Below are 26,036 nucleotides of genomic sequence, written 5' to 3'. Positions count from 1 at the left end.
TAACCCTGGTAATCTTCAATGAAAGCTGGACACTAAGAATCCAAAATTTATGGCTCTCCAAGGACATATTGGAGTAACTAGAATTGACTAACAAAGATATTACAGCCTAACACTGCAGACTCTGTCAAGGGAAAATTGATAAAAAAGCTGAAAAATGTGGACTAATTAGCACTTGAAGCAAGAAACCAATAACTAATAGTATAGTAATTAATGAAGAGAGTTATGTAATTCAGAACCAATGAACAATAATTCACTTGCTGAAAATGTGTGAGTGAAAAGTTTTGGAAATGGAGTATATGGCTGGAGTTATCTGTTGAGATTAAAGTAACGCCTACCCCCCAATACTATAAAATAAAGAGTTCGGGAGTTTGATTTATCCCGACGCTTTTGGTGTCACACTAAGGAGCACAGAAGTGGACAGAGGACAGTGGGTGTCCATACCGGGAGCCTTGGCAGCTGATGCAGCACAGCCAAGGAGTTTCTGAGGGCACCCTGCATGTTTTGTGCTTTTCCCACCTTCTCCCCACAGCGGCTGCCGGCCCCGGGCAGGCGCCTCGTCCCCAGCCCAAGATGGCGACGGCGGCGGGTCAGCCCTGTGGGAGGGGCGGGGGCGGGGAGGGTTTCCATAGCGGCGGTGTCACATCGGGGCACTTCCTGGTCGGAGGCTGCCGGTCCCGGGGCAGCGAGCAGGGACGCGCCGCTGGGGAAGGCGGCGGAGGGAGGCCCCGGGAAGAGGAGGAAGCCGAGCAAAGGTAGGGACAAGCCGCGACTTTGCTCCGGCCATTGTGCGGCCCCGGGATGGCCGGCTGGACCCGTCCATTGCGGGGGTGCTGGGTGGGGGGGGAAGCCGCGTGTGTGTGTGTGGAGGTGCCGCGCCGGACCCTCCATTGAGGCGGGCGGGTTCCTCCCGGCTGAGGGGAGGCGGGCGCTACCATCCTCCCCCGGGGGGGAGCGCACCCCCCGCGAGGCCGGAGAGGTGGAAGTGGCGGGAGCCGGCTCCCGCAGGGTACTGGGGTGCTGGGACTGTTCCATTCCCAGCTGAGGGGTGTGTGTGTGTTTTTGGAGGCTCTTTCTGCTGGGGAGGGGGCGGCGCGTGGGGCGCTGCGGGACGCGGCGGAGCCGGGAGTGCTGGGGGAGCCCGGGGGAAGCCCTGTGGAGATGTCCCTGGTCCCGTTGTGAGATTGGAGTGAGGTGTGGCGGCGTGAGGGGCCGCAGTCAGAGCGGGGCTGGGGGCTGTGCCTCTGGGTGTGTGCTTGAGGGAGGCACGGCTGTAGGTCCGTCCGACACTTGGGGCCTCCTTGAGCCCCCCCTCTTCTGGCCATGTGGGAGGCGACAGTGCCGCCCTAGTCTGGAGTAGGGAGGATTTCTATGGCTGAACCCTTTAATGTGACTTTCTGGCACCGCTGCTCTCTCTGTACCTGCTCCCTCCTCCGCTTGTTGTAATACTTCAGGTATGTGGTGGGAAGTGCCAGGCTGGCAGCGGTGGGCTGGGACAGAGGGCGTCCCCCACGCTGTGCTCAGCCCTGGGTCTCCATGGCCCTCTCCCAGCCCTCGGTCTCCGCTGGGACTGCCTGCAAAGAGCCAATTATTTATCAGGTGTTTCAGGTTCTTTCTGTGGCGCGCATGGCTGCCTGTAGAAAACCACCGAAGGCACTGAGCTGCCAGCTGAACCAGAGTCAAGTGGTGACTTAAAAATCACTGTCTCCAAACTCCTGTACCAGTTGTTCACCCGCATATGCTCGAGAATAACTTTCTTTGTGCCGTTTGCTGCTTGGAGGAGGCAGCTGCACTGAAAACTGCCTGTGAGGGAAGCTGCTTTTCAGTCTCACTGAATTACACTGGAGTGAAAACAAATCCGCATCTGCCCTGTTCACAACGAATGCATCCCGTGGAGGATCATTTCAGTTAGGATAATTATATTGAATAAATGTTTTCTATGGTTTTTTAGCTTGCTGCGCGCCCTGCAATCTAGAGCTGCTGTGTGTCAGTCGAAACTCCAACTCTGCCAGGCGTGTGTGTATTAAACACAGCGGCCAATCAGCAGTGCCTGAAACTAAAGGCGATTTGCCTCAACGCTTTGTAGTGTAAATATTCCTGCTATGAACAAAGGAGGGTGTGTCGTTGGGCTTGTTTCATTTGTGCTTCCATGTGCTTCCTCATCTGTGGCCACTCAGTGATTCGCTGTAGGTTCTGAAACAGTAGCAATTGCACTTCGTTGTGAATTGTGCATTTGTGCTGTCTCGGGCATTTTACTGAGCTGGAGTTCTCAGAGGCTTGGTGCTATATTAGGCGTTTTTGTTGTGTTCTTTTTAATAACTGTGCTCTGAAGTGACTTAGTTTTACTCCTTTTTAACTTTTGTTGTTTCTGATTATAACTTTAAAGTTAGCTCAGCTGAGATGCAGTGTAAAATAAGTATTTAGTAGAACTGCCTTTTAACCAGCTGTTCCTCTGCCCTCTGATTACACAGCACAGAAACCACCAATTTCAGACTTAATGTTTTGCCAACCAGCTATCTGTGCAACTCTAAAACATAGTGCTTCTGAAATCTGTCTGTGTTCTGTGAGGGGCCATAATGTTTGGTTTAAAGAAGACAGTAAATGACACTAAAACAGTGATTTGTGCAAGGCAGGCTCTCTTTGGGCTGTTTTGTCTTTGTGTGTTTAAGCAGGGCAGTTGCATGCTGCTCCTGTGATTGCTGGTTCTTGGGAACTGGGGGAATAAATTCTTAATGTTAACTCCTTAGTATCTAACTTAAACAGATCCTGCAGCTACACACACACAGGCTAGAGCTGAATCTTTAATTGCCAGCTGAAAGGAAAATCTCTGGGTAGAATCATACTGCACAGAAGTACAATATGCTGTAATTTGCTGGCAATCTGGCTCCTGCTAATTATCCTGAAACAGAGTATTGGGTAAAAAAGAGACCTGGCACCAGCTATGGAAACAGGTAATTGAATGTACTGTGTGTGTGAATTTGAAGTTGCAAAGAGCTTTGCTCATTGCAGGTAAAATTCCTGTCAAATCTCGGTGCCAGCAGTGTCACAGCCCCTGGGGGTGATGCTCCCAGGAGTGAGAGGGCAGATGTGTGTCACTGAGGAAATGTGAGGTGGAATACAGGGGTTAGCTCTTGAGGAAAAGACAAAGATCAAGGGTATGTGTGGGTGGGTTGGTGGTTTGGTTTTTTATTTTTTATTTTTATCATAGCCTTGTTGATTGCAAGGGAAAGCAGAGAGAGTGTCAGGCCCTGTTCTGAATTAAATGTTTTCCCAAGATGGTGTCTTCCAGAAAGACACTGAACAAGTAAGAATTTTTTTTTTTGTTTTGTACTAGTTGGTGGTATTTCTGTATAGGAGAGAACTCTAAGGGCATTGAAATAAATCAGGTTTGTTGAGAAAGCAAAGTGAAAACAGTTCAGTTTCTAAATTTCTAACACACATCCCTAGGTAAAGGTGTTGCTATTGCAATGCAATGGAGAACAAAGCAAAGTGAAAACAATTTAGTTTCTAACACCCATCCCTTGGTAAAGGTGTTGCTATTGGAATGCAATAGAGAATAAAGCAAAGTGAAAACAGTTTGGTTTTCAACACACATCCCTTGGCAAGGTGTTGCTATTGCAATGCAATGGAGAGCAAAGCAAAGTGAAAACAGTTGAGTTTCCAACACACATCCCTTGGTAAAGGTGTTGCTGTTGCAATGCAATGGGAAACAGAGACTGTCTGCTGTTTGGTGGTGTTGACTTTCAAGACTGCTTGCTATTGCTGTACTCAAAATTACAGATGAAAGAATGAAAGACAAAACTTTTTTTTTTTTGAAGTTATTTACGAGGGAAATTACATAAAAACACACACAGTGTTATTTCAGAGAGCAACAGCTGAATTTCCCAGAAGTCTGCATTGTGTGCTGAACAGATGTTAGCAATACTAAACAGAATATTTAGGCACTGGGGGCAGCAGAGGAGCAGCAGTGGTGGCTGGGTTGGAGGTCAGGTCGCTCTGGTGCCCTGGAGCCTTCACTTCTCACACATTCAGGTGGAACAGAGCCTCTGTACCATCCCCACCTCATTTCCTCAGCGTTACGTGACAAGGTTTTTATAAGCCATGAGGGTGCATAATTAAGCTATTATTAGCTTTAAGTGGTTTTCAGAGCTGCTGTTTTGTTTTTTCCTAATGAACAGCCTTTTCCTGTACGTACACACAATAAAATGTCATGTAACACCATGGCTCAGAGGCAGAGTATTGTTTGTGTTTACAAAACTAGGGTGAGATAATGCCTTTGGAAAATCAAGTTGAATGGGAAACTCTGGTCTTCCAGTTGATGATGGATAAGATTCGAGAAGAATTTGGGCCCCAAGCTGGTGTGAAACTGGTCAGAAGTGTTTTGGACTCTGATCCATCTGATGTTCTTAACATAACAGGTGTTATTGGCCCAGTAAATAATGAAATGTCCCGGGAGTTACATTTGATAATTTTGACCCCAGTAATCAAGAGGAAGCTGAGAAGTTCTAATGAGATGTCTGAACAGACACTTCACTTCTGATTGGGCTGTGTGTGCTTAAATGTTTAATTTAGGAGACGTTCATGGAAAGCTGACAGGGCCTGCACTCCAAACTGTTCCTCACTGATGCAGCAGCTCATGGCTTTGTGCTCATCTCTGCTTGTTTAGAATGTTTGTGTGGGGATTTTTTCAGCTGTTTTTTTCCTCTCTGAGTCTCTTCCCTGAGTTACTTTTTCAGTGCAAAAACTTGGTTGTAATTTTCAATCTGCAGCTTTGCCAAAGGCTTCCTTTTGGCAGCTGGATTTCTTTTTTTCATGGTGTGTGTGGCTTTGATGTTATTTTATTTTTTTAAATTGTTTTAGCAGTTGATAAAGGAACCTTCTTGTGATGTCCCGTGGAAGTTCCTGTACTGCTTTGTTATGTGCTGTAGTTCTGTAAATGTTATGTGAAGTCATAATTTAGGAAAAGTTCAATCTCTTCTTATGTCTTTTTTGCATTTTACTTTGCTTTTTTTTTGAGCATGAAGAGATCAGGAGAGTTGAGACTTGAAGTCTGAGTCAGCACAAGATATCTGGCTGGATTAGCACAGGTGGTGAGGTTCAGCAGGTTCTGATTTGTTTTGAAAAGAGGAAATCTATCCCATAATATTCCTTAATTTACAGATAGTCTGCATTTGTGCAGCTATTAGAAGAAAGCTCTGTACAGCTTAGTAGATCTGTTGGATTTCTTCTTCTCAGCTGTTTGTGAAGTTTCTTTCATTGAACTGTTCAATCAGACTTGGATAAACTTGCTTTTAGCAGCAGGAGGGAGATTATATAATAAATTTTCCAAAATGTACTTGCTGTGCTGTCGTTGTTGGAGATTAAGTCCTCTATATTTGGCTTGAGGGAGGGCCAGGCTTATTGTTAGTGAATCCATATCTGCCCTACTTGGGTATCTTGTTTTGAAATCAATGAGGAATTGCTGGAACTGTAGGTTTGTGGTTGCTAGCAATGGTAGCTCATTCAGGTTTTGTTGCTGAGAAGGAAATGTTTGATGTGAGTGCCAAATGTGCTTATTTAGTAATCTCAATTGCATTTCTTCTGTTTTAAAAAGTGGAGTTTTTTTGCATTGTGTTGCCAGCTGAGGTTGCTGAAGCAAAATACCACTTAGGAATTTTCAGTTGCTATATCTATGTTGTAGTCTTGTACTTTTAACTTTTTAACTCTCCCAAGAGATAACAAACATTGTATTTTATAGCACTTTTTCTTCAGAGTACATACACAAGTTTATAATGTGATTGTTAGAGGAGGGTGCACATTTTGAGTTGATAAACAGCCAAATACATCCATAAGCACTAAAGCTCCCCAGTCATAACAAACACATCTCTGTTTTCCTTTTGTATTTAATAAAGAGGATGAAAAGAGAGTAGGAAAGACAGTTTATATGTAAACATATATTCTAGTGATTTGAAGTTGAAAAAATGATGTTTTTGTTTTCCTCCCACTTCAGGACATGTATACCTCTGAGAAACCTTCTCCAACAAAATACCTTGCTTCAAGACCCGTCTTGGATTATATACAAAGAGGTTTCCAGTCATGAGTGAGTAGATTTCTTTCTTTCAGAAAAAAAGCAAACCCTTAATTTGTAGTTTAGAAGAACTGTACTTCTGTAGTAGCTTTTGGGAGGTGGTTATTCCTTGAAAATATTCACACTGAGTTTTGTGTCTTCAGTCCTGTAAAAATAACCAAATAAACCTGAGAGTTGGCAGATGGCATTTTTAATCTGCACATTTTTGATCAATGTGTGCTCTGTAAGACTTCTCTGTAGTCTGGTCTCATTTTCAAGAAGTTGAGTTCTGTAACAGGATGATGTTTGTTTTATTCAGTATAAATAAAACATGTAACTCTGAGGGGAAAGTGCCTTCTAAGAATTCCAAAATTTGTGACTGCCTAGGAAATGAAAATAACTGGTAAAAATCCAACATAAAATCAATGGACTTCATTTTATAGGAAAAATAATAAATATGCTACTCAAATTCCAGTATAGGAATTCTGGCATGTATTGGAATGATCTGAGCCACTGAAAACTGTGACTTAATGTCTGTTCTGGTGGAAAAAACCAAATGAAAGGCACAGGAAGTTTTGCTTTAGGTCATATCTGATGGGTGAGATAACCTCTTTTTAGTGAACTCTTTGAGTATTTGAATGTCTCAGAAGTTTTACAGATGTGAGAATTCCTCATGCAGCCTCTGTCAGCAATATTGCTTGGCCTTGTCTCTTGTGGAAATGAGGATAAAACTTCATTTGCACAGGAACTGTGTTTGTAAAGCAGCTCAGCTTCAGCACAACTGCACTGAACGTGCTGAAGGCAAAGCATCTTGTTCATGGGATAATTATATCCTTTCTCAGTAAAATAAAGACCTTTTGAGTTTCTGGGAGGAAATGAGTAAAGAAAATTGTTGGTTAAATTTCTTGTCAAACTAAATGAAAAATGATTGCTCTTGACATCTGGAAATAAAAAAGAATGATGAAGGAAATGCTTGCTAAATGCAGCAGAGAAAAAATTACACCAAAAAAAAGGCTCAGAAGAGTTTGTGAACTATAGTTCAGAAACTCTTCTGAGCTTTTTTTTGGTGTAATTTTTCATGCTGGTATAGGTAGAATTATTTTAGCTTTTATACTGATTTATTTCTATTTGCTTTCATATTGCTACTCACACTTGTTTACTTTCTGATGTTTAATTTGCTGTACTGCATAGATGACAATTTTCCAGGCAGTTTTTCCAACATCCTGATTTGTCAAACCCTGGATGTGAATCTTCATTTCATGTTTTTCCTTGCCTTGTGTGCAGTCTGACCCATAAGCAATAACTGACTCTCAGTTGCTGTGTTCATGTGACTCCCAGGGTGCTGCTGTGGTGATTTTTGTTTGGGTACAGCACACACAGACAGTGCTAGAGCAAAACACCCTTGGTTTGGTCAGATTTTGAGCTGGTTCCAGGCTGGAGGGTTCAGCTGTTCACTAGGAAGAATGAAGATCCTTATTCAAATGCAAGACAACATTTTGTTGTGTTTGTGGTGGTCAGGAATGGTGTCCTTCAGTGCAGGGTGCTGTGATGGCTTCAGGGGCACCACACACAGTGCCACTCTTGAAAAATATGCTTTAGAGAAGATGAGATGGTTTCTGTTTGGCTGATGTTGAATTTCTTAGTTTATGGTTTACTTGAGAGAAACTTGAACTCTAAGCACAGACCTTGGTTTTGTGCTCCTCTTTCCTAAATATCTCAGTCAGTAAGGTAAGTACCATAGCTTAGGGATTGCATTGATTTGTACAGTTCATTATGTGTGTGCTTATTCATCAATCTGTGGGCACCTAGAACAGCCAGGTGTGTTAAAAATGCTGAGAGTCTCTATTATTCCTAAATTGTGCATCACCTAGTGGCATTCAAACAAAAAATCTGTCTAAAATGAGGCAATCTCAGCCTTCAGAAGGGCACTGAAAATTCCAGAATGCTGTTATGTGCAGGCTACATGATGGAATCCTTATTTTCTAGTGGTGTACTTGATTCAATATATATTTCCATTGCTCTTTCTGAAGGGCTGTGCTAGATGCTAAGTCCTAAAATGATTAAATCCTTTTTCTAATATTTGTCCTAAATTTCTTCACAGGCAGATCATATCTATTTGGGTTTTTTCCAAATTTATTCACTAGATGAAGTAATTTTTACCATATAATATTTGTTGTTTTCCATATAAAATTTGTTACATACAGCTTGTTATTTTATTTAAATATATTGTAGAAATAAATCTGTTAATATCCTGGTACTTATGAAACACACACATACTTATTTCTAAGCCAATGATAAGTTAATTTCTTTTTGAAAGTGAATGAAAGAATTACTTTTAAAACTTTTTAAATAATTACAATAGCCTGCTTTGGCTGCTGTTGTAGTGGATCTTTCCCTGTGTTGGGAAGAGCTTGCAGAGTTCACCATTGATAGTGATAGTTTGTTGTTGGACAATACAAAAGATCTGTTTAAACTGAGGCAGTCACTGTTGAGGCTTTTATTTCTGTGGAACAGCTTTGTAAATGTCTGTTTTCATAAATAAGGGTAAGACAGGTTTGTATTTGAAATTGTGCTTTTCCATTGTATGCCTTAAAGGACACTGAGGTCAGATCCTTAAAGGGTTTGTAATAGTATCAGGTGTAGCTGGGTGAAGTTGATTATTGATTTGTTTTCTATTTAAAGATAACTTGTCAGAGAAATCCTGGTGGATGCAACCTCCTAGAGTGTCCCACCACAGAAAGAGTTGATTTAATTTGCATTTTCTCCAGATATTTAGTGGCCAGAAAATGTGTAGCATCATGATAAATTCTTAATGTTATAAACTGTGCTCTTTATTTTTTGGGGATTTTCCTGTGCTGTTCTCCTTTGAGCAAAGGTCAGTACAATGAAATTATTTGAGCTGCTGCAGTGAAATTTCAGGTTAGTGCACACTATTGCAACAAGCTGCTGACATCTTCATTTTTTTCCCTTTGAATTTATAAGATGCAGCGCCAACTTACAATACACAATATTTCTTTCCTGACTTTGTCTTTCTGCTTTTAGTTTTATTTCTGACACATTAAAAACTTAATGCTGCATTTGGGAGGATCACCTGCTTCTTTGTGCTTCACTCCCATCAATTCAGGTTTCTTTCTGTTTGACTGAGGGTAGGAACACATTTTGTGTGAGGGAACACAGAGCTGCTGTGCAGTGTAATCTCACATTCTGCCAGTGCTTGGTGTGGCCTGGTAATGATGGACAGATTTTTTCTCTCCAGTTCAAATCCAGCCCACAGAGGTGTGATTAAAGGCTGCTGCTGTTTGATGGTTGGTTACATACCCTGTGTTCCTAGTCTGTGTTCACAGAGGAACCTTGTGGTTTTGGGATTTCTGAAAACATGGATTTTGTTGCTTTTCTTCTGTATTCTCATAGTGTATGTAAAGAAATAGTTTTGGCTGGCATTTCCCTGTTCATGAGCAATGAACTAGGGAGTTAAAACAAACGTTAAGGTCAGCCAGATGAAGGTGCAGTGCTGTGGTGATTCCCTGTAGGCCAAGCTGGATGGGGCTTGGAGCAGCCTGGTCAGGTGGGAGTGTCCCTGTCCATGGCAGGGCAGAGGAGCTGGGTGATCTGAGGGTCACTTCCAGCCCAAACACTCTAAACGTGATTATTCCTGTGCTTGCAGCTGAGGAAAGTGTCCTGGGCATCCCTGTCCTAAGGAAAGCCTGGGAATTAAGGCTGCTCATTTTCCCCCTCACCCCCAATGTCCCCTCCTGCTGTGTCAGAAAGAATCTGTGGTGAACTGAGGACCAAGGCAAACTGTTCATAAACAAAATACTGGGAAATAAACTTTGTTTGTTTTACCCAGCGTGAAGGTGCCTGTGCATTTTATGTAGTGTGGGTAAAGTCTTCCAAATAATTTTATAACTGAATGATTTGGTGGAAGAGGCTTTGTAGTCATGACTTTGCAATGAGCTGAGATTGAATAAAAGAAAGGAAAAAGTCTAAGTTCTGATTCACTGAGACAGCTGCATGCTGGGGAGGGAAAGCTTACAAATAAGCTAAAATACTTTAACAATATAATAATAATAAAGAATAGTTAAAGGATGTCAGATTATTATCTGACAGGTTTTTGTTTCAGTTTTGAACTATGAGCCCTGAAAGCTTAGTCATAAAATGCAAATTTGAAGCTACAGTTAGTGAAGTGTTTTCACAGTTGTTGTGGTTTCACAGCACAGTTATCTTCTAATCTTCATAAAAACGGTGACTTGAGAAATAGAAGAGAAGCTATTGTGTGTCCTGGGTTATGTTTCCTAAAACTTGAGGTAGTAGTTCTCTATGAAAAACTGAAGCTGTGAATAATAAAGAATTACTGGATACAGGGGACAAAGAGCTATAATGCAGATTTGCAAAAGGTGACTTTGAAGACTTGTGAAATGTTTGTAAAAATGTTTAAGAGTTAAATAATAGTAATTCTCTTGCAACTTAGCTATCTGAAAAAGAAGGAAACTCACAAGACTCTTAAATAGCAAACTACTGTATATTAGTGACCCCCTAAAAATTGCTTCATTGATAATATCAGTGTTTTTTTAATTTTTCCTCTTTTATTGAAGCTGTCAAGGGAATTCACCACTGTAACTGTAGTGACACATCAGAACTTGCATCTGTATGAACTTTTTTCTAGTGGGGTGTTGAAGCACAAAAAAGACATGTTGTTGTTTGGCTCTGCAATCTTGTAGTAGGAGATTTGTTACTCATTCTTGCTTCACTGTTGCTCTTCTGTGTTGCCTCAACTTTTCAGATCTCTTTTTTTGGGTACTGCTACTTGTTCCTCATCTCCTCCTTATAGTGCAGCTGGTACCTGGTGAGGCTGTGAGCAGCTGGGCTGGAGAGAATTTTCTGACTCAAAATACAGATTCAGAGATCAGAATTAATAAGTTACAGAAATCTCTGTGGTCTCACCAAGAAAGTTTTGATTGAAGTTTCATTAGAAAGGTTTGGGCTGCAGGAGCCAAGGCTGAACTCAGGGTCTTAAAATTTCATGACCTTTTTAAAACGTTGCCCATGCCAGCAATGGATCAGTGGCCTTTTCCTGCCTGAATTGCTGCATTATTCCTTGTTACAGGAGCATTCTTGGGGCTGACTGGAATTTGGGGGGCTCCCTCAGCTCTTGCCCAGGTAGCTGCAGCCTTGGGTGCACTGCAGCCCTGCAGGGGTGGGGATCAATGTCTGTGGGTGAGATTCTGCTAAATGCTGCTTTTGCCTTGCTGGAACTGAAGCTGAAGTTGTTGAGGAATGTGGAAATCTTGGGCTTCCTCTGTGCTGAGCAAGGAGAGGCATCTCCAGAGGGCTAATCAGATCTTGGATGACCCAGTTTCTCACCAGTACTGTAATTAAACTGCTCCTCTGAATACACAGGGTGCATGAGTAGCAAGAAAATGTAAACCCAAATACTTTGCACAAAGCTGATGTATCACATGGGGGAAATGCAGGGATGTTAATAGAAACTTACTTGTTGTTTTAATATTTGCATTTTATCATATTGGATTTTTATTTATTCAGTTGATGTAACAATGCAGCTTCTCAGACCTTGTGGATTTTTCTCATAGTACAGCTATTAATAAATCAGAACATAAAGGAAAGCTTTTTAAAATTTGTCTGTATTTAAACAGACTTAAGATTATTTTTAGAATTTGTTTTTATAATCCTTTCTTTATTTTTGGTCCCTTCATAATCCTTCCTTTATTTTTGGTCACATTTTAGGATATTTATGGCTGGTAAGTAGTTTCTTCCCTTGCAGTTAAAATTTATTTTTAGGTGAAGGAGGCAGATAAACAGCTTTTGACTTTTATTCTGTCATGTATTTACTTGGACCAAGTAAGACTTCAATCTCCATAGTCTGAAATGAAGCTGCATCTTTGCAGGAGGTTGCAGGTACCAAAAATGTATTAATGACACCCAGAAGCTGTTTGCAGGTGTAGGGTCAAGTTCAGTAATGTCACATTTATAGGGCTTTGCTAACAAAGAGGTATTGTAAAATATTTACTGTTTAAATTAATCAATGTAGAGTAAAGTTAAATTTATAAAACCCTTTGCATACATTTCAGGTACATTGACTGAACATTTTTTAAAAGGTGTTACATTTATTTTTTAATTTATTTTTTCATAAAGGGAACTTCAAATCTATCTTCTTTCATTTGGGCTTTTTCCTGACGGGTTCATGGAGCTTCTCTAAATAAATTAGTGCAACATGACACCTACTATTAAAGAGATGTAATTTCTGTTTGTAAACCAAAATGTTGGCACTGGCAGGAAACTGTTGTTAGTTTTGAGCTGACAGGAGAGCTGTGGCAGGAGAATTACCATCATTAATGATGTTGGAGTTCCAGTGTTTTTATATACACAGAGTGTTCCCCAAATGTGTTCTTTTTAGGCCCTTGCACTTCATTTATTCTGCCATGTTTGTACTGGAAATTAAGGTTGGATTGTTTACAAATTATTTACTTTATGATCCTCTAGCTGTGTGTCTCTGAAACAACAAGGATGATAAAAAGATGGTTGTGGTAGTAATTTATGTATATTTAAACATTCATTACATGTTTTAGTTGTGATATATATTTTATGTAATTATTTTTTCTTTACAATGTAAAATTATATACCTACATTAGAGATAGTAGAAATCTTCTATTGATGTGTTTATAAATAAAGGAGAATAATCTTTTAACATTTGTCTGCCTGTGTTTTGACTGATGGCCAGTTAGGAGTGCTGAATTACTATGACTAATTGGCATACACAGGAGTACATGCCTTTGGCATGATAATATTCTCCCATTACATAATTTTTAATTTAAATCTTAGTCTTTGGGCCTCTCTGTGTGCCCCTTTCCACAGAGCATGGCACAATGATGCCTTTATGGTGGGCCTTTGGTGCTCCTGCAGCAGAAGGAGGGAGCAGCACAGGAACACTGTGACCTTGTTCTCTGCAGTGAGGATCAAGTGTCTGCCCCTGTGGAAGCAATTCATATTTCTGGGCTCCTATTCATCCTCTGATAACTTGAGCCTGGTGTTCAAGTGCATTCCAAAGGGGGAAGGATGCAGGAATTCCCGACTAAAATACAGCTGAAAAGCAACAGTTACAAATGTGGGTGTTTGGGTGGGCACTCCCTCCTCTGCCCAAGCCCTGTGCAGTCACAGCACAAGGTTGCAGTTACTGCAGCAGCACTTGCAGAGGCTGCAGGTTTAAGCTCCCTAATGGTGGTGTTATTTCCTGTTGAACCAAAGAATTCACAAAGCAGCTGAATGGGAGGAAGGATTAGGAATGGACTAAAGAAGAGCTTTCCCAACAGCAGTGTTGAATGAGGTGCTCACAGGACTTTCCTTGCCTGTTGTGGGTCATGTTGATTCTCACTTTCCATACAAATGACTGACTAACATGCAGCACTGTGTAAGAAAAGTGAAGTACTGCTGCTCAGTGGTGTAGCTTTATCACAGCTATGAAAAATAATGGAGCTGCAGTCTCATTTTATGGTGTAATTCATGTTCATATTCAAGAAACAAAGCACCTGATTTAAAAGATGTGTGGTTATTTTAAGCTAAATTGACTGTGTTTCAAGAAAAACTATTTTGACATACTTTACCCTGCTACTGATAGGAAATAACTTCTTTGATTTGTAACACAGTTGGAAAATATTTGGGGTTGTTGCCAGAAGTGGGGTTATGTAAGTAATGTCAGTGAGATTATTTGCTCCATATTTGTTTGAGATTTTTCCTTACTTAAACTATCCAAAACTATCCAGCCTGTTATCCTTGCAGTACTTACAAGGATTGCAGATGTTTGTGGTAACAAAGTAGCTGCAATTAAGTGGTGGGATTGATATCCTATCAGTCAGCTGATTATAAGGCTTGGTTAAGCTCTCATTGCAAAGGACCCTCTCCCCTGTAATTAAGGTATTCTAATTCCTAAAGTTATATGGGAGACTGGCAAGATAACAGGGGAGTTTTTTTCAGGGCTATTGGTAAACCTGTTCCTGTCCTGCTCACAATTTCTGAAGCAAGCACAAATCTGTGTAGAGCTCCCAAGTTCTTCTGGTTTGGGAAGCTGGTGTGATGTGTTGTTTTCTTTCTTCTCTTCCTTTTTCCTCTCAGTTTTATTTTGTATTACATAATGGTCTCCAGAAAGGAAGGCATACCAACACGCTGTAGAACCTCAGTGCCTTGGCCAGGGCAGTCATTAATCTAACAGATCACTAATGTATGAGGGCACTTTGTTTTAATAAAGCACTTTGGTTTGCCATAGGAGAGGATTCTTGAATGCAGTCTTTCTGTTTTAGCCTTGAAAAGCTCTTTGAAAACCTGCCTAATTCTGTGGTGGAGTGCTGAAAGCCTTACTCAGAGCTCTTTTGAGCACCAGTCAGACCTGCCAGGATTTTCAGGGACATAGGGAAGTCAGTCTCTCACCAGAATGTTCTGTTGCATTCAATAGAAAGCTTTTTCCTTCTCTTTTTTTCTTTGTAGTAGAATTTTATACAGCATTATATGAGGAGTTTTATTTTGTGGTGCTTCTGTGTGTGAGTTGCACAAACAGTACCATGGCATAACCTTCATTTCCTGCTGTCCCCCACATTTGGCTTTGGAGGTGACACTTGTGGGCTGCAGCTCTGAGTTTTTGGAGTGATGCTGTGCCCCAGCCATGCTTGTGGCCAGGCTGCTCTGCAGACCCTGCTTGCCTTGGGAGCTTCAGTGCAGTTCCAGCTCACGGTATTTGATCTCTGGCTGCAAAAACTACACAAGCTTTTAGCTTCCTCTCTTCCCCAGTTGCATCAAATTACTGTAAGAATGTTTGAGGGATGTCATGGTCTTGAAGGACAGGAGAGAAGAAATTTGGTCTATTGCTGTAAAAAGATGAGGTACAAATTGAAAAGTGTCAATTTTGCTTTTTATTTCCTCCTCACTTCCTTCCCTGCTCCCCACCTCCCTTTTCTATGTCAGAAGCAGTGACAGAAATATTTGTACATTTTGCTCTAAGTATGTGGTAGGAAAGTTTTCTTTTTAGAGCAAAGGCTAATGAGTCACTTTTAGTGACATTTCAGTATTTATTTATTCCTTGTGCATTTAAACAAACTAAAAGAGATAATATTTATGTGAAACTCACTGTAAGGCTCTTGAATGTTCTTCCCCCTCTTTTTAATGCAATCACTCATTAAGTGGAACATCCATTTAGAAGAACTAACACAATTTGTGTTTTTGTTTAACACTGTATGTGCAGTGGATGATACAGCAAGGCCAGGTTACCTGGATGTTATTCAGTGAAATTTAACAAGGATAAATCCCCTGCAAAGGGGGATGATGGCCCCTCTGTTCCTGCAGCACTGCTGTAGTGCCAGTGGGAGTTGAAATGCCAGGTTGCAGTGCCTGAGTGTAATACTGGGTACAGTGAGGACCCTTCTTGTCTGGACATGGCAGTTGTTGGCTGAAACTCTGCATGATTATAAATTCTCTGCAGCTGCAGAGAACACAGAGAACAGTAAATACACTGCAGTTTTCCATCTGCCAAAACTGGGACAGTGTTAGTAGGTTCCTGTGTTCTTGTGCATGGAAAAAGTAGGTAGGACAATTTTCATTTGGATATATTGATTGTCTTAAGGGGAAAGCTGACTAAAGAAATCTCAGATGCCCAAGTGTTTCCTCCATTTTTTCATTGATGAGGGAATAGGAGAACTGACAGTGGGAGCAGGTAAGTAGTCATAGTAAGCATGATTGGAATTTTAAAACACATGAGTTACAATCTGCTTTGAAAGACTGCATTGTGAGTGACCACAGAAGGAGAGCAGGAGGTCTGAAAGTGCCAGGTGATGGTGTGTGCCCTCAGAACACAAGTGCAGGAAGCAAACAGACCCAGGTACTTCCTTTTAAAGGAGGGTGGTTCCCTCCTGCTCTCTGTGACCTTTGGGTTAATTTCCATTGGCTACTTTTGAAATGTTGAATTTGTTCTTCCTTTGAATGTGTCTCTGTAACAGTTGTTTCATTACTAAGGTAGGTTGCATTTGTGGGGTTAGATGCCATTTTAAGCCTTAGATTACCCTATTACAAAGCATTCAAAAACTTGTTTTGAAAGTTTTGATTTTTCTTGCAGAGACAGGAAGCCACACTGTGTACTATTTGCTGTACAAACTGTGGCTGCAAATACATGGGCTTAATAAAAGTAGTGTGTATTTTGCAGTGGACTAATAAGGTTTGATGTTCTTCCTGGTGCCTCTCTACAGCTGCATTTTATTGCTTGGATTAAATATCAGCCTAGAAATGTACATGCAGTGAAGGATTTAATCCTGCTAACAAATAGCTGTGCATAGAATTTCCTAGTTTTTCTTTGCCTCAGGGAGGTACAAGATTATTAGTCTCATATCTTCTTCAAAAGGAAACCAAGTAAGGGTTTAAATTAAAAGTTTTTATTTTTCTTCTTTCTTTGATTTGAACACACATTCACTTTTATCAGTCTGTGCTTGATTAAACTAATGAATGTACTTTGACTTCAGTATTAGCACATGTAAGATAGTAATAGTTTTGATTTTTGTTTAATATAGCAAAACTGAAAAAAGTCTTTAATGACTGTGTGGCTTCTTTCTGTGTGCTTAGGTTTGACAGAACATTTAATGATATCCTTTAGCTTAAGATAAATTTGTTGATTAGCACTACAGCCATGACCCAAATCCAGGCAGTAGAAAATTGCTGCATATTCTGTTTGAAATGCTGCATGTTATTGGTGAATATATTTTAAATAGCTTTTGTTATTGTAATTACAACTTCATTAATGTCTGATTTCTTTTTGAGACTTCTAGTATGCAACTTTTTTCTTCTCAGAAAGATCTTCATTTGCAGCTGAAGCTATATGGAAACTTGCCACCTAATGTGAGGAAAACTGAGAAATCCTGTGGCGTGTGTGCATGCACTGAGATGAGATCTTGTACTACCATCCTCTTTCTTCCTCCTGTTTAAAAAAAACCCCACCAAACATTATTTTTTCAATCATTTAACATGGACTGCTTAGAGATAACCTTTTTTGGGGGTATGGGGAGTGGGACTGGAATTTCATTTGCTTTGTTGTTGCTTTCTTGACCATTTCTTGAGCCTTATCAAGTGACCATGTGCCCTTTGAAGGGCGTGGTGTGAGTGTGAAGAGAAAGAAATTGAATTAATTTGATGATTCACAATAGCAGTCTGTGATTCTGTTCTTACTCATCTTCATAATGCTTTGTAGCTTGCTTAACACAATCCTTATCACCTAGACCCAAAACCATGAGTAGCTCTGTATCTAAGGGATTCTGCACTGCAGCCTGAGCTATTCCTTTTGCCAGGTCTTTATGGATTAAATATCTAAGAGCTTTTGGAACTCTTTGAACTGTTGCTAAATGGTGCAGCTTAGGTGCACTTGTACATCTAAACCTACAGTTCTACAGAAGATACAGGAGCAAGGAAGAAGCAGTACCCTTTGGTCATGGAGGTGACAGGTACAAAACACATTGATTGGGAAGAAAAAATAAATTGTACATCTATAAATGCTTTTATTCTTTTTGTAATTTTTTTTTTTTTGGAAGAGTGCATCAAGACTTACATGAGCACAAACTTCTGATACTGATCTCCATTAGTGTCTGGTGTCTGTTATCAGGGTGATAAAAGTGATTTACACAGGCAGTTCCCTTGGCTCTCGTGGCTCTTTGGGACACTCACTGTCTGTCTGTAACAGTCTGGAGCCATGTGCAGAGTGTGTTGTAGCCAGAGCTGAGGGGGTGGGAACTGTGCAAGAGGGGTGACAGTGAGGGCCCTGAGCAGGGATGGGGTTGTGCAATGTGGAATTTTCCTTCTCTCAGTGCCCTGAGCTCTGCAGGATGTGGCCCTGTGTTTTTCTGTCTTCCCTTTTTTCCCAGTTACAGCGTTTGTTTTTCTGTTTTGGGTTTGTAGAGTTTTTTCCTGGAACAGGTAGAATTACTTTCATTGACCATTGAGTGAAGTTTTCCATCATCTGAATTTAATGAACAGCTTTCTTGTATGCTTAAAGTCTAAAGAAAAACAGACCTTAAAAAATTAGCTTTCTCTTGAAATTATTTTCCAGCCTTTAGATCAAGCTACTTTCTCTTCTTTAGAAGATGCCTTCTAAATAAGGCTCCTAGATCTGCAGCCATAGTGTCAAGCTTTAAAATTGGTAGTAAACCTGCTAGAAATGAAGAAAAAAATATTCCTAAGCAAATTTGTTGGATTAAGCAGTTACTGACTCTGAAGGACCATTGAGAAGACTGTGAGGATGTTTATTTATTTTTCTGGATGCTTTGCAAAATGCATAGCCAAAAGCAGTCGCTTTTGAAAAATGATCTCCTGAATAATAAATGGAGTTGTGTCACTGGTGCAAACATTTTTACAAGAAGGGCTATCAGAATTTCACATAGGAATTCTTGAGAGCATGAGGTTTTCTTCTTTTTGCCTCTCTCATGCTTCAAAGAATGATCTGTAGAAAATAATGAAGATTAAGAATTTAAAGTTTCAGAGATTTATGGGGACAGTTGGTTATTGATTTGGAACTCTAGAATTCTTGTCCAACTATGATAGATTATTGAAAACTTAGTAAAAGCTGTAGGCTTCAGTTCAGAGATTGGAAAATTAATTCAAAATTTTAGTGAGAAACAATAGCTAACCTACCTCATAGCACCTGTAGTAATAATTTTTATTATGATATATAGCCTGTCTTAGAGCTCAGTGCCTAATTGTTTTGAGATAATAATTTGAAGACAGGAAAGACAGAAGTATAATAAAACAAAATGTTTCTGGGGATAGTGGGGATAGTTAAGGTGCATGCCTTAGCTGCTGGATAGACTTTATCTGAATTCATTGTTTTTGAAAGAAATAAACAGGTAGGTTTTTTTTTTTTTTTGGTTAAGAACATTTTGCAGATGTTCTTATAATATACTCTTCCTTTTATTTGATATTTAAAGAATCTCTTCCCTGTTGCTTGACTTGTATTTCCTTAATCCTTTAATCTATTCTTGAAAACTTTTATCCTGCATATGAGAGAGTGGTTCCTGATGGGAAAATCATTTTCTGAGCCTCTCTGCTGAGATGGGAGTGAAGCAGTTGAAGCAGTTGTGCCATGTGTGGTTCCTGAAACCGCAGCTTTACAGCAAACATTCCAATGGCTCATTAAGAGCAGGTGCTCTCACTTTTGTTGGCTCCGGAGTTTTTACAGCCCCTGTTCCAGCCAGCCCTGCTGGGCCAGCCCTGCCCACAGCCCTGCTGACTGCAGCCTGCTGAAACCTTCTGGGTGTTGCAGCCCGGAGAGGAGGGTCCAAAGGGCAAATGCTCCCTGTAAATCCTCTTCTGCTGCCTCCAACGTCAGACTTTGCTCTATTGCAGAGCTGACGTCACCAGAAGTGCTTTGTGTATTTGTTTGCTTTCTACAAGACTTAATGCTTGATCCTGCTGCCATTGAATCATCAGTGCCAGACCTGCCCTGGGCTGGGACCTTCTAATGGAATATGAATCCCAATATAACCAGTTAGATTGTGCCTGGGTCAGTGTGACCCTCGCTGCTGAGCCAAAGGCGGCTTCTGTGGTGCTTTACCCCAGAGATACCTTGGCTGCTGGAGATTGCAGCAGGGCACTGAGCAAGTCCAGGCTTGTCAGGGACTCCGTTGACCTCAGGAGAGAGAGCTTCTGGCGATGGTGAAGAGATAAAGGAGAGGATTCTGCTGGAGGGTTGCATCCAGATGTTTATTCCATGGTTACAGAGGTCTGAACCGGGGCAACTGCTCCAACCAGAATGGAGGCCGCATGGTCTCATTAACCTTTTAAGCTCCGGGACAAGGGAAGGGGAGGGGACAGGTGAGCTACCAACCAGGTGAAAGGGGCAGGGTCTCAAGGGACTAGGGACACCTATCCAATGTCCCCCAGGCCTGAGGGACCAACCACACGACGCCTTGCTGGAATGTTAAACCTGATTGACAGGGCACACTCAGCAAGGGGCGAGGGGGAAGGGAATATTGGCACACCTGAGGAAGGGACCCGGAAGCTAAAAACACACCACAACAACCTTCCTGCCCATTTTGTTATGAGCTCTCCATTCCCTGGGGTGTCAGGCCTGAAAGCTTGGCATTTGAACCATGTGTGCAGTCCAGCAGGCAGGGAAAAGGACACAATTCTGGCTGTGGGGAACACAGGGGAGGATGATAAAGTGAGACCTGCTCAGGTTTCTGCAGAGATGTTGGGAGTAATCAATATGCAGAATAGCTGAATTCTGGACAGTTCAGATTGATAAGAGATGGGAAAATAACAGTGACAGTAACTTTGCATCTCAGCTTTAATGTGTGCAGGGCTGTTGTTCCAATGAATGAAAGCCCTCAAGCCATTGCACTGGCTTGGGTTGTTCTCTGTTAGTAGCTTGTACATCTTTCTGTAAACGAGGACACAACAAGCAGGCACTTTTTGGGTGGCTGCTATGTTGCCTGGGAAAACCCTGAGGGTTCTTGATGGGTTTTTAATAGCCTAGACACAATGCTGTGAATATATGAACATTACAGATTAGAAGAAGGGAGTGAAAGAGAAAATATTAAGTCTTGCCCAGACTTCAATTCTGATCTTCCCCACCCCCTGTCAAGTACCTTTGATAAATACCCACTGAGCCATCCTTCTGCAGCATCATTTGTGCTGTAAATGTGTTAGCTCCTGGCAATGTGCTTCATGAAAAAGAGCTGCTTCCAAAGATCACTTAATTATAATTATGTTAACGGAAGCATTTTATTCTGAATTACGAGAGCTGACTAATCCGGATGCAGGTCATCTTTTTATTATGCTTGGGAGAGGTCAAGGACTGTACACAGTGATCCATAAAATCCCATCCTGGTTAACTGTCCCTTCCAATACCAGTGTATTTCATCATGTTAACATGTGCATGATTTCTGTATTCCCTGCAGTTTTGAAGTCAAGGAAGAGAAGCAAAATCCAAGATCATCATCAAGCACATATTGCTTAGCAAGCTCTCTGTTGAAGAGGAAAAATGTTTGGCAGAGATCAGTGGTCTGTGCACTGAATATGTAGCACTACATTTTTCTCAAACAGAATCTACTGAATTTATGACATGGTTTCTTGTGGTTCACCTTGTGTATGTGTGAACTTCCATCTGGTGTATCCTTGCCCACAGTGGGTGTTTTATCAGGATGTGTGGTCTGAGAGGTGGCAGTTGTAGTGACAGATTGTATGGAAGTATCAGTTGGTTTCAGTATCAGTCAAAGATAAGAGTGAACTATAACCAAGTTCTGACTCACAAGTAACAGATGAAATCATACAATTTAGTGTGTTTTATTTTTAGAAGTCTTTTTGGTATTGCCTCTATACTAAAGCAGGTTTAGTGCTGCTGTCTTGGTGTATAAATTGATTTGAGGAAACACAAATAGCAGCCAACAAGCTTACTGTGTAATTCTTCAAAGTTTCAGTGATTTGTTGAAATTTCTTATTTATCATGCCTGCTTCAGACTTGCACCATTTTCTTTACATTGCATATGGAATGTTGTTTACGTTTTCCTAAATTATTTTAAGCTTTGTGAGTTTTTTCAGTTTTTTTTCTACATGCCAATTGTCGCAATAAAGAAGAGAGGGAAACTGTTGTGCATCCCAACTTTGGAAACTGTTTCACATTGAGGAAGGCAGGTGTGATGTGAAAATGACTTCCAGTCCTGAAGTTCTGGTGTGTCTCTCTTTAAAAGGGAGGACAGGGACCTGTACCAGCAAGGTAAGGGACAGTTTGGAAGAAAAAGGAGTGGCTTCCTTTTTGCAGTTGGGAATAGGTACTGAAGTTTTTAATTTTGTCCTTAATTTTTTCACAAAAGTAGGTACAAGTCATGCCTTCTTAGCTCTTTCTTCCTCTGCTCCCCCTTCCTGACTGTTAATCTTTGTCAGTCCACCATCCTCTCCTTGTTCCAGCACTTGAGAACATTGCTGTAGCAATGAAATAATCAAATTAATTTAAAAATCAACTGTAGGGTCTGCAAGGTGTATTCTTGCTTTGGAAGGCCAAGTGATGTTATTACTGAATATTTTATTCAGCCTTAATTTCTTTTTTCTTCCTTTCTCCTCCTATCCATAATAAGTTAATATGAAGGCCATCAAAAGTTTAGTAGCTCTGTACTGGTTGTGTTTTGTGCACCATGAACTTAGAAGTCAGTTTTTTAGAGAAAATCTGCAATGTAATATAGTTGCACAAAATTATATTCCTTTGGTTTTAAATCTTTGACTTGAAGATAAGTTGTTTGATTACCCAACTAAATAAAGAACAAACACCTCATGGTGAGGTAACTGTGGAAAAAAAATTCTTCCATCAGCAATTTTTGAGCACTGGATTATTAAATAACAGACCTCCAGGTAAACCTTACTGCACAACCCTGCATTTTACATCTTACTTTATGTTTTGAAATGATACTTGTTCTGGAAGGGTCTGCTTGTAGTGATCTTCTCCAAACCTCTCTAGGTATAAAGTCATTGGTCTTAGACCTGGAATTGAACTTCAGGTCCAGGAGTTAGAAATTATTCTTAATATAAAAAAGCTGAGGATTCTGTCTGTAACATTTTGAAGAATGTTTCTTCAAGCTTCCTCTTGGGTGGACACTTGAATGTTTGCAGAGTGGGAGAAGAAACCGGACAGCCTGGCAGGGAGAAGGATTTTACTTGTCTTTGTTTTAACTAAGCAAATAGGATAGAACTTGGGGCTGCTCTTCCTTCTGGCAGAGATTAATGGGCAGGCTGTGAATGGGACTGGCATAACAGACATTGTTTGTTGTTGCTGTGCTCTCTGTGATTCAAGAGACTGACATGGACATGGATAAATATGCCAGTAAATCTTAAAATCTGAAATGCTCGTGATGAGCAGCTGGAGATGGAAGAATGGAAAGAGATGACCTCTTCTCCTCCCCATCCAACACTTAAGCAATGGGAACAGAAGGTCTAAAGGCCAGAGAATGTGGCCTGTGGTTTGTTTTCATGTTATGATTTTCAGAACATGTAGTTGGTTTCCTAAATTGATCTGTGTGTGTGCGAGGCCTCGCAGTGCTGCGTAGGAATTCAGTTTCTGAAGTTCACAGAGCCTCTTCAGGCCTGACAGTTATTTCAAGTGATCACATAAAACATGATTCCTCAGGATTTTTTTTTTTTTTGGGTTTGCTCTGCAGAGGCTTTGACAAAAGGCACTTCTGAAGGGCCTTTCTACATTTTCCAGATGTCATTAAAAATGTTGTGGGGCACATACAGCAATCTGTCTGCATGAAATTACCTGACAGAAGTAATGACAATACCTTTGCTGAAATGTCAGCGATGGAGAGAGATGGGGAGACTGACTCAGTGATCAGAATCTGATTTTATTGTGGGGTACAAACACTTATATAATATTTCAGGGAGACTAGTAATGTGTACTGCAATGATTAGGCTAAAATCACATGCACAAAGTTATGCATATAACAACATCTCTTGCTTGCAGAGTTTAATGAGATTTTTCTTTTTCCAGTAAACCTGTTTGATTTAATCTTCTTTCAATCTAGGTCTAATTTTCAAAGTTCTGTTTGCTTTTGCCAAGGCATCCTGTTATCAAATCTCTTATGTTACCAGGTCCAAAGTCCATCATCTGTGCCCCCCAACATTCTAACACTGAAAGAGTTCTCTGGGCCTCTGGTGGTGGGTGAGAGAAAGCCTGAAATCCTCGCAGGATTTGCAGCGTGCCTCCCTCCTGGTGTGTGAGAATTCCTGTCACGTACGAGGGTGTCAGAGGTTTCTGTTCGAGGGGGAGAGAGGAGCCCAATGAATGCCTTCAGCAGGAGCTTGCTTGTGCCTGATGGAGTTTTTGCAGGCTGGGTTTAATTTTAGTTCTGTTGGTGGGGCTGACGCTGGCTCTGCGCTGCACCGGAGTCTCTGTTTGAGCATTACATGAAATTTCACAAACTGAGACTGACTTGAAAAGAGGATGCAGCCGCCCTTGTTCCTTACTGAGCTAGGGGAGCACGCTGCATCTGTCAGCCCTCCTTTCAAGGGTTCTTCTTTTCTTTAGCTACTTTGTGATCATTTCTTTTAAACTTTATTTAGAGAATCAGTATGTGTACTCTGCAGTAAACAATTCTAAAATGTTCTGGAGAAATGCATTCAGGACTGCCTGCAGTTTTTTGTCTCCTTGTGCTGAAGTCACTTTAAATCCATCACCCCAGCCTGTAGAGTCGTCAGGCAGAAATCTTGCTGGGAAGGTAGATGAGTTCTTCCTGCTGCAGATTTGCTTGAGCATACTGAAGACAGCCATGTAATCAGGTGTAGTAATGAAACCTGTTGGAATTTTAGAGGAGCACCTCATTCCTTTGATCTTGCTAAGGAGCAATGATTCAAGTGCTACAGATTGTAAAGGATCTGGTGTCGCCAGCAAGACGGAGAGCAGATGCTGCCAGGAAAGGTAAGAGCAGCTCTGGGATATGCTCAGTGTTCTCAGTAAATCAGAAATATTTTGGGAGTTTGGTTGTAGTTAAATTGCATACTTGGTACTTAAAAATGCTCTTTGTTGTGGCATGTACAGCTGCTATAATTTGCCTTGGAACTATATTAAGCCTAATTATTATAGTTTTTGCAACTGCTGCTTTCCCAAAGAGAATCCCAGTGACGTTTATGATGCTGAAAAATGAGTTTGTCAGCATCTGTAACTCTTACTGTTGTACTAAAGATTTTCCTTTTTTCTTTTCTTTTATTTTTGCGGTCAGGAGAGCTCAGGAGGTGAAAATAGCAGTCGTATTCTGTGTAGTCCCATCAAAATAGTTTTTAGAGTCTTAATGCTCTAAATGAGAATAAGAGCAAAACTGGGCTTCTTTAGTGCTTGAGGAAATGAGAGACTGGAAGTACACAGCTGCACTTCTGGCTAGGTTTTACAATTAGATTATTTCTAGATTACAACTAACTTCAAAATCCAAAATGCCTCTTGCAAGTGTATGAAAAACTCCTTGAAATAATCAATGATTGTTTGAATTCAATTGATGTTAAACACTCTTCTTGTTTACTTCAGTGTGTTGAGCATTTGTGTTTTCTTTGGTAAAGTAGTGCCATCTTTTGTGGTATCTGTCAGACATCTAATAAGAAACTGATTAAACACTTCTTTTGTCTTTTACATCTTAATTATTTACAACTGCTAAATATTTGGTTTGTAGAGGAGGTAAATAATTTGTAGGGATAACTTAAAAATTCCTAGATTACTAATTACTAGAATTAATTTGCTAGGACTGGTTTATTTGATATTGAATAGGTTGTGAATAATTTAGAATTTACAGCATCTGCATGTTACTGTGTCATTTTTCTGTTCTGCCCTTAAGTGTGATGTGTGGCTGTAGGCAATACCTCTATTTCAAACCAAATAACATCAGGCTGCTCTAATTGTAACAAGTCAGGTAATGAAACACCTCTGTAAGCAAACAAAAGCAGTGAAGGTAGAGCCGGGCTCGGCTGTTGCCCCCTTATTCTGGAAGAAAAAAAGGTAAGCTTCCTAATGAATTCCTTAGATTTTGCACTGATTGGTTGAACTCCCCCCAAGAGCTGTACAGTTTGATCCCAGTGAATTACTTGAGTTCAGCACTGTTCACTGTTCATTTTTGATTTGTGCTGCTTCCAGAGGAGGACGAAGGGACAGAAGCTCTGCTTGTCTGCTCTGCATGTACCTCACTAGGCAGGATTTTTACAGAACTACTGTAAGAACTGCTTGAAAAGATGTAACACCAAAAGCCATAAAAATACTGATTTATAAGAACATACTCAATGGAATTGAAAGGAGAGCTCTGCAAAACACAAGGAAATGCTCTTTCTCAGTTTTAAAGCTTTCAGGGTTTTTTTCTGTTTGTTTTGCTCCCTTAGTGAATGACATTAATTTTGGTCATTGTTTGGGTGGTATTCTCAAGCTGCTACTAACTGAGCTAATTAGGGGTTACCTCCTACAGAACCTGATGATGCATTTTGGTGAGCAATATTA

General features: G+C 40.7%; 1 protein-coding gene across 5 annotated transcripts in view; it reads left to right on the top strand.

Moving 5' to 3' along the window:
• Positions 1–613: 613 nt before the first annotated feature.
• USP6NL (USP6 N-terminal like) overlaps positions 614–26,036 on the top strand; it is a 124,470-nt gene continuing 99,047 nt past the window's right edge. Inside the window, exons 1-2 of one of the 5 annotated variants that reach the window (XM_005489264.4) lie at positions 614–752; positions 5,987–6,076. In XM_005489264.4, coding sequence (XP_005489321.2) covers positions 6,073–6,076 — 4 coding nt within the window. In that variant the 5' untranslated portion in view covers positions 614–752; positions 5,987–6,072. Of the gene's footprint in view, positions 753–1,217; positions 1,452–5,986; positions 6,077–7,545; positions 7,772–15,598; positions 15,627–23,706; positions 24,483–26,036 lie in introns of those variants that run through there. The other 4 variants (XM_014268650.3, XM_074538730.1, XM_074538728.1 and 1 more) reach the window with 4 other exon arrangements.

Source organism: Zonotrichia albicollis, chromosome 4 (genome assembly GCF_047830755.1).
Source record: "Zonotrichia albicollis isolate bZonAlb1 chromosome 4, bZonAlb1.hap1, whole genome shotgun sequence".
Classification (NCBI taxonomy): Eukaryota; Metazoa; Chordata; class Aves; order Passeriformes; family Passerellidae; genus Zonotrichia; species Zonotrichia albicollis.
Note: the sequence above shows the minus strand (reverse complement) of the source record. Positions and strands in the feature narration are given on the sequence as shown.